The 18314-nt window shown below is 36.4% G+C and overlaps 1 protein-coding gene across 2 annotated transcripts in view; it reads right to left on the bottom strand.

The window, feature by feature from the left end:
- Positions 1-17059, bottom strand: part of dpp6b (dipeptidyl-peptidase 6b) — a 108894-nt gene extending 91835 nt beyond the window's left edge. Inside the window, exons 1-2 of one of the 2 annotated variants that reach the window (XM_043222200.1) lie at positions 16841-17059; positions 16697-16768 (exon numbers count right to left, since the gene is read on the bottom strand). In XM_043222200.1, coding sequence (XP_043078135.1) covers positions 16697-16753 — 57 coding nt within the window. In that variant the 5' untranslated portion in view covers positions 16754-16768; positions 16841-17059. Of the gene's footprint in view, positions 1-2328; positions 2551-16696; positions 16769-16840 lie in introns of those variants that run through there. The other variant, XM_043222186.1, reaches the window with a different exon arrangement.
- Positions 17060-18314: the final 1255 nt, after the last annotated feature.

Genomic DNA, 18314 nt, shown 5'->3' with positions numbered 1-18314 from the left:
GGAAGAGAGAGCGGGAAAGCCGGAGAGGTATCGGTGTATCAATAATGTGAAAAAAAAAATACTGAAACCATTTTAGATATTGAACCATTTCAGATGTTGCCTCTAGATGTTCTGGTTTCTCTCATAATCCAAAGACATGCCGTATACATGAACTAAAGCACTGGATTGTTTGTAGGTGTGACATGTGTAGTGACAGATCGAGCTCCCAACTCCCAGCTCCAGAATCACATTGGACAAGCAATGGATGGATAGATGGAAATTCTCCATTCTTTATCATCTTACATTGGCATTCTGTGTTTCTGTGATTTTTAATAAATGTCACAGGTAGAGTTTACTGCTAACACTTCACTTGTAAAACAGTTCTGTCCTGTAATACAAGCATTTGATTAACAGTATACATGCCACATGTCTGCCGCTGCTTATACTGCATACACATTCATGCTCCTTCTCTATCAAAAGCGGCTTAAGCTGCAGTCACATCTTTAAACGTGCAAAATGACCTTGGACCCCGCAACGCTGGAAACTATGCCACTTTTTTGTGTAGCATTACCTGTTTGTGTTCTTTCAACTCAGAATATAGTGAATTTTAGGCGAACGTCTCCATTGGTGAACGTTGTCAGAGTTTACATTATTTGCATATACAGCTGAGGATCAAGCATTTTTGCATAAGCTTGCATTTCTGCTTTGATAATATTAAGATGCAGACGAGTGGAAATAAATGAAGTGTGGCTTTACGGTGTATTAAAGGCATGTATATTTTTTCAGCATGTGCTTCCTGGAAATCTAATTACAGTACATAACCTTGGACACTGTACGTGTCCTCTTTTCTACACTGTATATAAGATTTAAAGCAGCAGTTCACTCACAAACATCTTGTTGTCTATACAGTGGAAGTGAAAGGTTACTAAAGTTTCCAAAATTCTTCAAGATATCTTCTTTTGTTGTATGGTTTAGAACTGACATGAGGGTTAGTAAATGATGATGGAACATCAATTTTTGGGGATTAAACTCTCCCTTTAAGTATTTAAGCATTACCTTCATTAATTTAGTCTAATCCATTTTTATTTTACCTCAAGAACCATCATAAAAAGTGACCTTTATGAAATTGTGTGCTAAAATTTCTCAAACTGTTAAAACTTTCAGGCACGCAAGGCCAACATTAAGTAAAAATTTTTTAGCCTATTCCCACCACCTGCGGTATGTGAAAATTCTTCACTTTTGCAGAGTCAACCGATTGCAAGAGCAGGCAATTTATTCATAACTACTTATGAAGCTTTGATTAAAATTGTGGTACGAATGGGTCATCATTATTCTTACAGAGCATATCGACAACTACGGTATGACAGTCAAAACCTCTATATATGCCTATTGACTTTCACTTTCATCTTTAATCTCTCTCTTCTGCAGTAAGTTGCATGAAACTGAGCATGAAAATGAGGATGTGTTCTCATTGAAGATTTTTCTGTTTACTGAACCAAGTTTTTCGAGAGAGAGTACATCATAGAGCCTTCAAATCCAATTTTAAAATGTCCAAGATAAGGTGGCAGGGAATTAAAACTTATCCAAGGATGATATGGAGCGGTCTTTGGGAGTAAATGAAGAGTGAGTAAATTAGACATCTATAGAGTGCAAGGATTAGACGTGCATTAGAAACTCTTCACGGCGCTCTTCGAGTTTTAAACTATAGAGCTTCTTTTGGAGGGTCATTTTCTTAAGTTGAACCCTGAAAAGATTTCTCTGTAGCAATCGGTGAACACTGTAACTGCTGTGCGGTGTGTCGCCTGTGCTGCAGGGTGTGATAAGCATTGAGCCTCAGTTCATGGCAGAATGCATTTCAGCCTTCGCTCCAACAGGAAGTTTTTTTTTTTATCCTCTACATGTTTGTGCATGAATGTGCGTGGTATCACGTTTTGGCACAGGAGACGAAAAAATGTATGTTTGTATATCGTTTTGAGTGAAAGCGAAAACGTCCACCTCTATTTAAGCAAAATGTAAAAAATTGTGCATTTGTAAGTAATCAGATGCATCAGGACAGCACAGAACAAGTCATGCAATTTACTATCAAAGAGCTGAACTCTCTACAACTAACTGAAGTGTTGCTTAAGATGCTTGAGCATACTTATTTATTAAAATGTTTATGAGCTTTCTTGGCAGACTGATCAAGACACATCAAACCTCTACTTCTGTAGTTCTTTCAGCTCTACGCTTACAAAGTTTTGTCATATCTTACAGTATGGAAGCATATTCTCTGGTACATATCAAGCAGTTTTGCGCGTACAATGGTTATTTGAGTGTCTCTAATAAATAAATGCAAATACAAGGCCTTACCTTTCCAGATGAAGTGCTGGTGTCAATCTTCAGTTGAGTTGCAATAAGGACTGACATTGTGGATCTATGCGACCAACACACAGATCTGAGTTGACGGTGCAGCAAAGTATGGAAGTCCACTTGTGGTACGGCGTGTTTTACCTGCCTGTTGTTCACTCTGTCTTTCTTCTGCCTTTTATAGGTTCGGTCTTGGCCATACATGCACAACCTCCGGTGAAGTATGCAATTCCACGGCACTCGCAGCTCTAAGCTGTATTTTTCTCCTCTCAGTCAATTTCTCTGTCCTTTCTGGCTTCCCTCACCTCTCCTCCTTTCGCTGTCTCTCTCTCCTTCTCGCCCTCCCTCTCTCTTGTGTTGCCCCACTGAAGCGTGAGGGTAAACCACTTAAATATTCTGGGCAGATTTCACAAAACACACATAAAAACAGCGGCCGGTGACAGCAGCCATTGCCAAATGGTTTACAGACCAAAGGAAAAAGTATAAATATGTAAACTGACTAGGGCTGGGCTTCGTAAGTTCAAACAATTTCCATGAATGAGTTCCAAGCATCAATTTTAATAAATATATTAAATTATTTTTGTTCTGCATCATCACTTAAAAATTATTTTATGTGGCGCTGATTTTTTCATATATGAAAGCGTTTATCTTAAAATGTATCATATGTAATTAAATATTGGTGCATATAAAAGAAAACTATATGTGAATAGCATGCCTTGTTAACTTTAATTTGTAACTGTTTTAAACTATTTTATAGTATAAATTATATTATATTATATTATATATTTACATGTAGTAAATTTCCTGACACTTTCATCCAAAGCGACATTTGGGGAATACATAAAGTGATCTTACAGAGGCAAACAGACAGAGGACAAGCCTCAGGCATTGTTCAAATAAGTACAAGCTAGAAAGGGAAGGAATAAATAAAGAACTTTATTATATGTGTATATATATCTATAGATATATATATATTCTGGTTAAAGAAAAAAGAAGCAATTGGGGACATTTTATCATAGATAAATCCATACATACTGAAATATATTGCTGAAAAGCTAAAATATTACTTAATTTAAGAAAAAAATTCATTCAGCCCTAGTTCTGACAAAGACCATATCCACAAGGACACTGAAGAGCATTTGCACATTTCACTGTGTTTCTGTGGCGCTCTGAAATAGATCAATTCATTCTAGTGCATAGTTAGCAAATGACGCAGTAGAGGTGATATTTATGCTGCACGTCACGAGGTAAAATCAGAGTGCTGGCATCCTTGTTGTCCATGCAATTTCATTTACGGAGCATCTTTGCCTCGCACACACACCCAGTCCAGGTTTCTGACACCCAATAAAGAATTTATTACATAAACCCCAGTGACTCGGCTCTGCCAGGGACCCTGGAAGATTTGTTCTGGACACAGGAGAGGGGTAGAGAGGGAGAGAAGTGACGCCGTGTAGAGTAGAATTCATTAAAAGACAAGAGAGTTTTAATAAAAGCAGACAGTATAGTTGTCTAACAGGCTATTAATTGACTGAGAGCAAAGAGACACAAGATGTGCTGTAATGGAATATAAACATCCAAAATGTCAAGAGCCTATTGATCTCATGCATCAGAGAAACAAGTGCGTAATTCATTTTTAAAATTCTGTCTTTGAAAGTTTGTTTTTGCAGCAGCTCTGTAGCATCACTGTTGAAGAGTAATTAGTTGGTGGAGTGGATTTACATATTGTAGAGTTAGGGAATGTTATAATGTGAATTGTAACGTCTGAAGCGGATGTCATAACCAGTGTCAGAAGATTTTAAAACAAGCGGTTAATTTATAAATTTGCATGAACTTACCTTAATCTCATGGAAACACAAACATAAGATCTATGATAAACAGGCACATGAAAAGACAAAGGCTGTTAAAACAACCCGTTAGGTACAGCAAAAGGTAGCATTCAACAGACAGAGACAACGAAAATCAGAAATTTTTCAAGATTTTGGAAGTTTCAGGGTTTTGACACAAATTAGTTGATGAAATGAGGAAGAAATTTCTAGATCAGCAAGCTAGTTATCTGAGTCAGGTGGTTTTAATGACAAACATTTCTTGGTCCTACACCTTCCACAGAATATATAAATACAGATAAACCTAATTTAGTGATAGTTATCGGAATGTGAAGAGACTTTTAAACAGCCTAACAAAAAATGTTTCTGAAGACAATCTCCTATTGCACCTTTAATTGGCATTAACTACAATATGGAAATAAAGCTTTATTTTGGGGGGAAATATATAACTTTGACTAAATGGTCAATTTTATTGGCCAATCTCAACATCACTACCATTTTCAACAAAATTTTGGTCATTCATCTACACGGCAAATAAGTTTTGGTTTTGTTTTCTTGAAAATGATACTGCTATCGTTTCCGTGTAAACTAAAGTTGTGAGTTTGTGAAAAACGATGATGTTATGCACATGTTCAGTCTATAGGTATGTATACGGATGCATAGTGTATATGTACAAACTGACATTGCTAACTACTGGTCTGGCATGGAAAGTACAGCGCTTTTAACCATTTTTGCACATGAACATGGATTGTTTTGTTGTCATGTGTTGTGCCTGAACAGAAATATCCGTTGATTTATCTATCACAGCTTTGCCTGCTTTTTACATGTCTAACATTTTTTGAGACTGTCTGCTTCAGCTGTTTGCCTGATGCACAAAACATTTCACCAAAAATAACAAACTCATAGAATAATATTGTTTACATAGATTGATATAATCCATGTCTTGTCTCTAGGCAGTTTAGTGCATGAGCAAAATGAAATAAAAGGGTGTAAAAGCAGCAGTTTTAATATGATGGTGGTAGTTGTTAGTTTTGATTTTGTTCCCTGGGCACGGTTAACAGGCTTGGGACCCACTTGGCTGTCTCATAAGGAGTGATATATGAAATGAGGCAGAATTGCACAGCATCCTCCATTAGAGTTGGTTTAAAGATGTGTTGTAGAGCTCTGGAGCCAAAGTTATCAGCATGTGCAGGCTGCTAGAGTCAACCGCATACACAAAATCAAGGTGCTATCGATTTGACCTCTCCGTTAATGACTCCATAATGACTGATGACCTCATTAGATTTAAAACTGCACAAAAGTTGAATGATAGATCAATAGCTTGGTCTGCATTTAAGATTAAAGAGCTAAATGTGATTCTTATTTATTCAGCGATTGTAAATTCCCAGGCTGAGCCAAGTATGGACACAAATTATGGGAGTTATTAGATGCCACGCTGCAGCCAGAGTTGTTTGGCACCCATTTGAGGACGCAGAAATATAAACACAAGCCATTTATTCAATCTTATAATAACACAATCATTAGGCAAGCCTGAAGAGCACAAGTTTATAAGTTTGGATGGAACTATATTCTAAAATACCTTGTAATAGTCACTTGTAACCAAGTCATAAAAGATTCAAGATATATGGATAAAATGAATGGATCGTTCTTAGCATCCAAACACGTTCATGTGTGACTAAATGATTGAAGGTGTGTCCATGGACCTGGAGGGACACTAACCGTGAATGACTGAAGATGCTCCATACAGATTCACAGAGGCAACAAGCTACCAGGATATTTCCCCACAGGCTTACGAAGGCTACCTGAGTCTGTCTTGATTGAGTTCTGCTTGACCACCCTCTGTACAGCAGACGTCCTGAAAATATTGCCTTTTCTCTCTTGGGTGAGAGTAGTACAACTCAGGTTTCCTCCATATCGGTCCAGGTAACGGTTTCAAAATGTAATCTGAGAATCAGAGTTTCTCATCTGACCAAATATGAATGCTCCTGACTGGAACAGATGCAGACAACCTCATAAAGCACAACGTTAGACTATGGTAGATGACTATAGATGACTATATCCCTCACGGTTGTGTAAAAGAAAGAAAGGAAAGCAAGAAAACTAAATCAAATGTCAATCAAAAACTGTTATTTGAACTACAAATATTTTCTGTATTTTATTCTTCTTTTTCTTTTAGTACTAATTAATAGCCAATATGCTAGTAAAATACATGCTAATAAAGAATGTGAGTTTAAAGTGTTATCATATAGTTTTATAATTGTTTAACTGTGTAGGCCCCTCATTTTGTGTGTTACAATTAATAAACAAACTACAACACAAGAACAGATAATATAGGTAATACTTATGCAAACCGATTTGTTATTATCTTGGTTTTTTGAGCATGTGTTAAATTGAAGCCATGCAAATAACTCTAGACTAACTAGTTAGTCCATATAACATTTGTTTAAAATATTTGGAAGCAATGATTACATTTTCTGCTTCCTTAATTTGTGAGTGCTCAGTGTTAATGAGCTCTGTATTTCAGAAGATCTCTCATCCTTCAGTTTCATGCTACAACCTTGATGTTGTATGCATAACAACTGATTCAAACTGTTATTCTCTTCTAAAATATTACCATACAAGGTGAGTCTTGCTATTGATATGACCGAGGAGAAGGCTTTGCCACCTCAAAAGAAGGCACACAAGTTAAAATTCAGCACAAGGAAGGCCAATAAGAGCTCATTTATACTGACTGTCAAATTTGAGACTTTGCCACTAGCACAATCAAACAGAGGCACAACTGAATCATCCATTTAACAAAGGCAGCTAAGCAGAACACAGACGCTTTTATTTCCCTGTAAGATCAGAGGTAATCCTTCACTTAAGGACAAGGCTTATTGTTTAGATTAGGAATATTTTAACAATGTTTTGGGGCATAAATGTTTAGACATTATTAAAACTGGAATTTTCACTCAATATGCCACTGAGTTTTAATAACATCAAGTGTTGGGTAAAATTACTGAATTGCTAGAAACTGAAGGAACATGAGAAAGCAATTTAATTAAAGAGTGATGCCACTAAAAAGTGCACTCTTAAAAATAATGGTTCTTTATTGGAACCTGTGTTTCATGACATGAATTTTTAGATGCCTAGAACATTTTCGTTTCACAAAAGGACTTTTAGAGTGGAAAAATCATTGAAAGGTTCTTGTATAATTCCTTTTTATTTTTAAGAGTGCAGGCTCATATATCTAAAGGAAATAGTTTCAACATTTATTTTAACAGCATTAATGGACATTAATGATTTCCTTCCACCCAAAAAGTAAAAAATAAAATAAATTGGTTTAATTCAACAAATGTATAATATTCTAGTACTTAGTATGTCTTTCAGAACTTTAAGTACACTGCTCTGACCCTTCTTGGCACTAAGTACACAAGTTTGTGACAGATTTTCACAACTGTGCTGTTCAACTGCTGGAGGACGACCTCCTTAAATGTTTCCTGACACCTTCTTAAGTGGTGCCTTAAGTTACACCTTATAGTTAAATATGTTTCCTGAAACATTCTTAGTTAAGTATACCTACTCTCAGCTATAGCTTATGTGGTTCACAGTTCATCACATCTCAGTCTGCACCAATATAATTCAGCTCAACTAGGCATGTCCATGAAACCATTTAATGTATGTGGACTTAAATTGTCAAAAAGCTGCAATTTTAAAAAAAGAAACGAAAAAATGACTAATAATTATAATCCTGGCCATGGGTATAGTTCGGAGAGCTCTCCAAGAGCAGGTACGGCATTAGTTGAGGCATACCTTTAGAGTCTTTGTAGTGCACTAAGAGACAGCGTTATTGAGAAAATTGGCCCTGGTCTTTAATGTGGAGTGTTGCTCAGCTCGTCTCTACAGAATCCCTCACAGCTGCTCAAGAGCGTTAAGATTAAATTATGGATTTTCACCTTGGGAGAAAGAATGCAGGGAATGAGGAGAGGGAACCTTTTGTTTCAAGTTTTTGTATTCCATCATATGATGGAACTGATGACAGTGTTGATAAAGCAGAAGTCCATCACATCTTCACCACTCATTCATCCCTATAGAAGTGTTTCACTTCACGATCGACCACAACATTCTCTTGAATAGACTAGAAAACTATATTGGCATTAGTGGAAGTGCCTTAGCATCGTTCAAATTCAACTTATTCAACTGCTATCAGTTCAAAGCAGTAAATGAGGAGGTATCCTCAAATACGGAGTACCTCAAGGTTCAGTACTAAGGCCATTACTTCTCACACTTTACATGTTAAATCTGGGAGATGTTGTCAGGAGACATGGTGGTAGCTTTCACTTGATGATTCTCATCTCTATTTCTTTGTGACAGAATGCACAGTTGATATAAAAAACTGTATGATGAGTAATTTCTTAATGCTAAATTCTGGAAAAAAAAGTTTGTGAAACTAGGTGTGCTGTTTGATAACAATATTTCTTTTGAAAACCAAGCTTCTAGCATCCATAAAGCTGCATTTTTCCATCTCAAAAACATATCTTAATTATGACTTATCAATGTCAAATGCTGAAATGTTAATTCCTGCGTTTATGACCTCAAGGTTAGACTATTGTGGCGCTTTATTGGGTGGTTGTTTTGCACGCTTTATAAAAAAACTCCAGCTGGTCCAAAATGCAGCAGTTAGAGTCCTTAGTAGAACTAGTATGACCATATTAGTCCGGTTCTGTCAACACTGCACTGGCTTCCTATTAAACATTGGATAGATTTTAAAATCTTGTTAATTACTTATAAAGCCTTGAATGGCTTAGCCCTCCAGTACTTGAACAAGCTCTTATCACATTATAGTCCTCCACATCCACGGCATTCTCAAAACTCTGGCCATTAAGTTTGGCCTCTGATAATACCTAGAATATCAAAAATGACAGCGGGTGACAAAAATTTACTTGCTCTCTTAAGATCAGAGTATGTACTCCCTGAAGTCTCTATTTTGTAAAGATGGGCCTTGGAAGAGGTTAAAGGGTTTATTTTGCTTTGGCTATATAATTCTAGTGGTGAAAGCAAGCTTGCATGTCACTTCTGTAGGCTGTGTCATACTTTGTGAGGGTCACTCTTTTCATAGCTTTTGCTAAGACGCTAAGACGTGTTATTTATCCTGCTCTTTTTCTAGCAAAAAAATCACCCATCACTAAATGAAAACCGATTATTTCAGGAGCCTTGTCACAAGTCCCTTATTTTTGAATGTTGGCGCTATTTCTGCTGTATTCTCAAGCTCAAAATAATAATTTGGTATTCCTCTTGTACCATTGTCTTCTTTTAAGCATAATAAATTTATATATATATATATATATATATATATATATATATATATATATATATATATATATATCATTCCTTCAACAAAGTATAATCACTAACCACTAACCATTGTAAAATTTTTCATAAAGAAAGAAAATTGTTTACTTTACAACCCCAGTTAACGTATGAACATATTATAGTACATAAAGTAACTGGGTAATAACTGTAGGCACTAATCCTAAACCCATATATTACACAAGTACACAATACAAGTGCACATACAATAAGTGTAATCAATGATTTATATCTAAAGAGGGAACTAGTTACAGTCAAATGCAACATTACACAACCAATAGGTCTAATGTGTAAAATCTTGGCGCAATGCAGACAGCATGAATGAATTTTGTTAATCGCTTAATTAAATATGGGCTAATAAGTTGAAAACGGCTGTAAAAAAAATAGCACATAAACTGATAGAAAAACAACACTCTATCAGAACTAGTCCAGAGGACTATACATCTGCACCTGAACAGAGAAATAAAAATCGAAAAGACTCAGCAGTATCTAGAGTATTGGTGAATAAAAGTAAATGATGGCGGCTAACCTTTCCTTCTGGTGTAAATTGTGGAGAGCAGTGACAGGCCCTGGAAGAATACTGGCATCATAAATGAGCCGCATCAGCTCAGGGAGACAGATGGCACATAAAAATAACAGAATCCTGCTCAGGAGAGACTTCAACTCTTAATAGAGTCCACTGAGCGGAGAGGAGAGAGCAGCAGACATGACACTTTGGGCTTTGATTGGAAAAAAAGGTTCCTGAGGTTATCACCAATTTAGGCAGCCTCTGTGATGGATTTCACAGAAAGCCCTGATTCCATTAGGTTTTACTATTGTAAGACTGTTAAAAAGTTGAAGGAATTAAATGGACTGATCTGTCAAAATCAGGCTCTTTATCAGCTGACAAGCGTAACATAAAGAGAGGAGATCTCATTATGCTTCGATCTGTAGCACTGTACATTATGCACTACAAGGAAATATAAAAAGCTAAAACCTGAATAAAAGTAATCACAAGTTATTCATCACCCTGTTAAAGCTGCTTTAACATTTGGTTTCAGACTACTTCCCATGCTAGTACTAGCTGCAGATGCCATTCATCTGACTTTTACTGTCACTATTCCCTCGCTTGAATTTAAACACAACTAATCAACAGGAAAAAAAAATGATAATCATTTATAAAAAATAAACAATTACCAGTTAGTGGAAGTGAAAACCACATTGTAATAAGCTAAATATGTGGCTGTTTATTAACAGCCTTCAATTTGCATATTGTTTGGAGAAAAAAATTGGACAGGATATGGAATTAAGTGTTTAATAAAATTCAGACAACACAATTGGACTTGTTTATCCAGTTATTCAGCGAGTCAAATAAATAAATAGTTATTTGAGGAAAACAAACAGAACAGCGCTTGCATTTGCAAAATATCCGAAGAATAGCAGTCTCCGAAAACAATTTATATGGAGCTATAAGAAATGCATTATAGCAGTGGCACGCATTGTGCCCTCGGGTGATATGCAGCACAAAATATAAATAATAAAAGAGGCTACACATTCTATTTTCCATGTCTTATTTCTTATGTCTGAATGTAAATGTAATGTGCTACAGGAGTACTCCGAGCCGACAGAGAGTACTGCAATCTGACTATGGAACCACTTTTAGGTTTTTTGAATTATTTATTTATTTGCTTTGCTTTTTCATTCTCTCTTAATAATGAAGCGGCGTATCAGTTCAAAAACCAACGAGGTATAGATATTCAAAAGCAATCAAAATAAAATAGTACTGGTATGGTGGAATGATGGAAAGACTGCACTTTATTTTAAAGCACATGTACTAAAATGTACTTACAGTGTAGTTTCGAGAGGTAACTAATGTGGGGTTACGTTTTAGGCGTAGGTTCAATAGTACACAGGTACATACGTTCATAGTATGTATATGAGGAACAGGAGTGCTACCGATGGAAAGTATAGGATGTCAATAGTGGTTTAGGTCTGTGATTTCCACCTGACTGAATGAAGAATCTTCCTGAGCTCCAGTGTGCAGATGCCAACTAAAGTTTGAAAAACTTTCAAAGAACCAAGCAAAAAACTGTAACATCTATCAAACAAATGCATACAGAGCAAGATAAATACATTTTGAACAGAGTAACTGTTGTGCTCTGCCGGAAATATGTTTATACGATATAAATTCTTCAAAGGTGTTAAATGCTCTGAAGTGTTTCTAATCTCAGGTGCATTTTATACATTCAGAATTCACGACCAGATTTCCTGTCTATGCGCAAAGCATTTTTCCTTTCAGAAGAGGGAGTGGGAAGCAATTTTTTCAGCAAAGGAAGCTCATCCAAACTCTCTCTATCACAAATCTGTCGTCCTGCCGCGGCGCTCTGAGTGAGTTATAACACATATCCGCTCCTGCAGGAGAGCATGATGGGTTCTCTCTATACCGTGGTGATATATTCCAAGCAGTGCAGTGATTTAGATGCATCCAGTAATGCTTTACAGCTCCTCCATTCAGAGCTCTAGCAGACAGGCTTCTGCTGATAGAAGCGGGGTCATTGAGGAGAGATGCTCGCAAATAAGGGATAAAAAATGAGGGGGCCATTAAAGACTAGGCGCGGTGTGTTTTCAGAAACTCAATTAAGGCACGATAAAATAAACAAAACACAAACAAACAAAACCTAAATATATGAGTGCTTAAAATACATCAGATAAGAAGCCAAAAAAACAGACATCATGCAAGAAAACCTACAAGAGTGCCATTTTTATGCAAATTAAAGCTGTATAGTTTTAAAGTTCTTTACATAACAGTTAAACAAGGAATGTAGCCAAAAATGCATTGTATGGGTCAAAATTAATATTCTTTTATGCCAAAAATCATTAGGATATTAAGTAAAGATCATGTTCCATGAAGATATGTTGTAATTTTTTCATACCATGAATATATAAAAAACTTAATTAAAAATTAAAAAGTAATATGCATTTCTAAAAAATGTCATTTGGACAACTTTAAAGACAATTTTTTGTACCCTCAGATTGCAGATTTTCACATAGTTGTATCTCTGCCAAATACTGTCCTCTCCTAACAAACCATACATTGTTGTGGTCCAGGGTCACATATGTCCCATTTCATTTTAAAATCAATGTCAGACATGACGTAAAGAATGTTTATTGATGTCCATGTGTATTGCTGTTTCATGGACTGCAATGCACAGAAGGGTTTGCAAGTTTTCCAGTGGCTGTTTACAAAAAGTTTTACTTGTGGAAAAGATTTGAGATTCATGGGCAGCGCTTAAAAACATTTTAGTAAAGCCCTGATTGTTTTTATTGCATTCATTTAACCACTTGCATTTTCAAACATAATAATTTCATAATAATTTCTGACCTCTGGTTCTGCTCTGTCCACAGCCTCACAGGCCAGGGTTTTGACAGCTGCCATAAAAGCTGGCGTTTTACATACTGGCAGATGTATGTGCGGTAGAGAAGTAATTAGCAAGTGCACTGTCCTTGGTCAGCCCTCCTTCCAGAAGTAAAAACTACAAACACACCGCTGAAAACATAATACACCAGTGTGGACATTTGTGACTCTTGCGAAACTCTTTTTGGACTTGGACCACTTCCACACGTTTCCTTCTTGCTCCACCATGCCAACTTTCCAAATTTCTCATTTTACATTGAAGAAAACTGAGGGTAGGAGTTTCATGACCTTTCGTCATGTTATGTTTGATGCAGTAGATCACCATGTGAAAAATGAACAAGCGTAGACACACATAGGCAAATATGCTTTAAACTACTTAAAAAACTGAATAAAAACAACTGTCAGCTGACTAGATTCATACTGTGAAATATAAACATGCTTTATTTGTAACATTTAGCAAAGGGCCCTGATCTTAAAGCCGACTCTTATTTAAACACAATTAAATGATCAGCTGCTCCCTAACCTCAACTTTGCTATATATCAATAATCTTTTATTTAATAAATAAATGTAAAAAAAAAACACTTTATTGCCTTATACAATAAAGCTGCAAAAATATGACTATTATTGTCTTACCATAAGTAGATAGAAATTCTAGACGCATGGATCATGTCATTAAGCCCTTGATTATTTCGAGACAAATGTTAAAATAGAGTCGTGCAAACAGCAGCACACAGGACATTTTCTTGGATAAATATTTCATATATCACATCTAATAGAAATGTAACGCTCTGACTGAAAATCAATGAAAACCTGAGATAGATGTCACTAAGAAGTACACGTCCTGCCAGCAGAGGGAGCACTTTGTTTAGTTTGCTGCTTCCACAGAGCATGGACCCAGTGCTCTTTAACATGGCAAGAATAGCAATGCGCAAGACCACGACATGAAAGACATGATTACCCTTTCCATTAAAAACATAGCTGTAATCTTTAACAAACCACTCGACAATTCCCTGCAGACTTGCTTCTCTTTTTAGACTCACATTAAAATGCATTAAAAAGCAAAAATATATTCACTCTTGTGCTGCTGACAATTTTGATTCTTCAAAACTTGAAGCCATCTGCCTCACGGTAGAGTATAACATCCCCAATGCCTCCGCTTTGCCTTTCTTGTTCCTATCCAGTGGGTGTAAACATTTCAAATGAGTATACTGAATTGCTAATAAAAAAGAAGAAAAAAACACTTCAGTGACTTTCGGCTGATGTTATCTCCAGTCAGTTGCATCTTCATGAGCTATGAACTAAATATCAGTTTATGTGGGTCAGGATGTTGGCAATTCGCTGATGCGATGTCACAAGACCTTAAAACTTCGTAAGACAAGCCCCAGAGGTGTTTGCAGAAAACAGCGGCACAATAAAATAAGAAAAACTCTGCACAGAAATATTAAGACAATAACTCAAACTCCAATGGTGAGGATAATTAGGGTAGGAATAACTGGGGGGTGTAAGCAGCCTAACTGCTTGATTCAAAATGAGCAATGCATCTGCGTCGAATACTTTTTAGGCTGGATAAGAACAACCAAAGTTAAGCTAAAAATGACTGGAAGGAAGGAAAATGGAAACAAAGAACAAAGCAACCTTGTCCAGTGAATCTACAGATTTGTTTGACTAACAGCATCTTACATAAATGTTTTAAGCCTGAAAGTCATAACGCAGTGAACCTGTCTCATCTATGATATATTAGTCAGATATCAGAATGGATTATGTTGCAGAAAAGTGCAGGTTTAAGTTACTTAAGCCGTCTGTAGGATTGAGTCGCAAAGAAAAGACACAAGGGTTACTCCATATAAAAGTCCTGGTCAGGTCAAGAGTGTTACCGTTTCTGCTGTATATAAAATATGCTTATTTGTATTAGAATCTATTAGAATTGGCCGTGTATTGCCCATTGTTTGACCACCAAGAGTGGGAAAAGGGAATTAGCCTACAGTTTGCCACATGGACTAGTATCTAGTATCTAACTTACATACACTGAAGAGCATGACGCTCGTCGTGATTTCAGCAGCAAAAGAAAAGTTTGGTTTAGATATTATGCCAGAAATAGGCCTACATTACTATTATTTAGATTAATGTATAAATAATGCATGTGATAGGATACCACTACTCTAAACAGGCAGCGGCAATAGATTCTATTCACACTAACTGAAAATAGCAGCATTATCATTTTCTGCTATTTATGCTACTTACTGCAAGTGGAAAATACCTGCACCTCAGTATTGAAGTGCATTATAAAACAGCATGCAACTCTAAATGTTACTTTTAATTCAAATAATTAATGCCATGGTTGACACCCTTATTTGGACAAAAAAGCCCTTTTTAAATAAAAAAAAAAGTGTTTTAATTAGCATGTTTTTGTGTTTTGCTTTGGTACCAGAATTGATATAGAGAACCGTGGATTTTTACTGGTATCAGAATACAGAGATGTTGGTCCCGTGACAACACTAAACAATATATCAACTGACATTATTGATTGTCACTCACTTTGCAAAAAATCCAGTCTTGAATGTCCTTTATCCCTTGAAATCCTTTATATGCACGATGAAGCCTATTAGAATGCAGTTATGAAAGCAAAAACAAAAATTCCTATATCATACATGCAACTGTAAATGTTTGCACAATCGCTGTTGGGATAATAATTTTATACAACATACGACAAATAAGAAGTTATATTCAGTGATTTACGTTTTAGACGCAATGTGGTCTGTTGTTTTTTCGCCAGTGAAAACAGTAGAACATTTGTGCATCTCAGAGCAACATTGCACTGCTTCGTTCCTGAATCAATTCGTTTTGGAACCAATCATTTGATTCAATGATTCAATAACCCATTCATAAAGACGGACACTTTCAATCAGCCTTTTAGAACAAATCGTCTGAAATGGTTCTCACTTATTAAGACAGGGCCACCACCAAAATGTATTTAACGTCCTTTCCTAAGCTCTTTTTGCCAACAGACTGTAAAAAAGATACAAAATTTGATTTGATGTTTATGACTCCCACCTTAAAAATAATTAAACAGCACCGTGCTTTGCAATACAAAACTATGCATACAACTGTTAAGTACAGTACAGTTCTACAGTACTTCACCTTGTCAACTGTATCATCAATATAAAGGTATCTATAAGTATTATCATGGCTGTATATAAATATATTGAATGTAGACATCAAATGTCCACACCACGTTCAAAGTCTTCCACTCAATTTATGTAACGTCTTAAACTCCCCAAATAAGTTATGTAATATTCACCTCCATCATTTCATGTTGCTTCCAACCTCAACATCAAAGAACAGTTATCCTCCATAGGGAGCTTTGGAGTGGGACAGACTGCTTGGCTTTTGGCAGTCCTGAGGTGGTTTCGACTTTCACTTCATGAATCCTGTCAAGTTCACACAATTTTCCTGTCCCCTGAAACTTGGTGTTAAATTAGGTGGAGTAAAAAAAAGAACGAAACAACAAAACCTGAGGGAAACAGAACAACACCTGACCTTCTTGTTTACGAAAATCCACGTACCTCGGTCTCTCAGGCTGCATTTTTTTTGTTCTCATTACCATTTTTATGTCCAGGTAGGGTATATTCAATACAAAGTGGGTGATTTCCATGGATACCGAAGCTGCTTAAAAATACTCAATGAAAATTCTGTCCACCGTTTTCATATAGAAAGCACGCACCGAGTGTAGGAATTATACAGAAATTGGTCTTGTGTTTTATTCAGTTAATTTGTTGTGTGTCTTAAATTAAATCAGCAGCTTACCTTATCATCTTTGGTTGACCCCCTCCGGTAATTCCCTACTCCAGCAGACGAGTTCATCCCTCAACAGTGTGTCTGAGACAGAAAAAGTGGAAGTTAATCCATGAAATCATGTTAAAAACATGGAATTAAAAAAAACATCCATACCAGAAGTCTGCGCGGAAGTTGAACGAAATGTTTATCAGGTCGTACTGGTGAAGTGAGTAGGTGTGTCCCCGCTTTGTTTTCTGAGGTAAAAATCAACGTCAACGTCCGACGCAGTTTCCCGCCGGCGGGAATGACCCTCTAACGCGACCGCGCGCGCGGCGAGTGTGACGTACCTGCGGGAGTTGTGACAGCGCGCGCTGAGAGCATGGTTTCCTGAAGAAACGCTGGAACAGAGACAGCACTCAGCGGCGCCGCACCGCCTACCGCAGCAGCACGGAAAAGCGCTCTTTCAAGACTCTGGAATGCTCTCTCAGCATCTACCTGCTTGAAGATGCACTCTCACCAGCCTCAACACTTTTTATATAAGTTCAAGCGGCGCGCATTGAACGAATTACATCTTAAATAGGGTATATAGGGACCAGCTCTCACTAAGCTGCTTATTAGATTGCATATTGCTAGCATATTTTATTTTTATAATCATATTATAACCTATACTTAATCCTACACAAAACCTAAATTTAACAACTACCTTATTGATGTAGCTAATAGTTGATAGTGAAAACTAGACCTTAAAATAAAGAGCAATACCCAAAAGATTATTCTTTAGATGCTTGAAATAGGTTTATGTAATTAGCTAGCATAACTTAGGATATTATTTTAGGTGCTTTGGAAATGCAGACAAAACTTACAAGTCCATTGCATTACAAAAAGTGATCATACTGACATAAAGAATAAAAAAAATAATAACTGCTGAATAACTATAAGTAACTTGTAACTATAGTTAAAATAAACATACAGAATCAAAATTTAATTTAATTTAATTTAATTAAAAAAATTAAAAAGATGAGATAAAGAATGTGTCGTGTCCAAAACGTTTGATTTGTAGTGTATTGAAAATACTATTATATAAAAAGCGTATAAACAAAACCTATGTAATAAAACCCACTGTATCAAAGCCAAAGGAACATATTAATGTCAGTAGGCTATGCATTCGCCGTTTTCTCTATTATCCTTTTAAATTAATGTTTTTGTCTTAATGCTAAAAATTTGATAATATTTTACAGAAATGTTTACAGGTGACTTTTTGACAGTGGACAGCTCTTTTGCTTTAATGCGTGACTAGAAACCCAAACATTTAGGAAAAAGTCATCAGTCTTCCACTTTCTTCCTTCAGTTTGGCAGGCAAACATATTCAACAGGAATAAGACACTCGAGATCGCTCAGAATGTGGTGAAGGGCCACGACAGCCTCTGCTCTCCCATTAGTAGCGTTCCATCAATTTAATTAGAAGGACAAAAAGCAATTTCCCGTTGAATTTGTTCATTATGCGAGGCAAAAAGTAAATTAGAGAGACACTTGAGGGTGTTGGGGAGGGGATTCTGCAGTGGGACCAGTTGAGCGTACACTGTATGTAGGGCAAACTCTTTTTGTTTTGTTTATTTCAAAGAAAATCCATTCCACTGTGGTCATAATT

This window comes from Puntigrus tetrazona, chromosome 2 (assembly GCF_018831695.1).
Source record: "Puntigrus tetrazona isolate hp1 chromosome 2, ASM1883169v1, whole genome shotgun sequence".
Lineage (NCBI taxonomy): Eukaryota > Metazoa > Chordata > Actinopteri > Cypriniformes > Cyprinidae > Puntigrus > Puntigrus tetrazona.
Note: the sequence above shows the minus strand (reverse complement) of the source record. Positions and strands in the feature narration are given on the sequence as shown.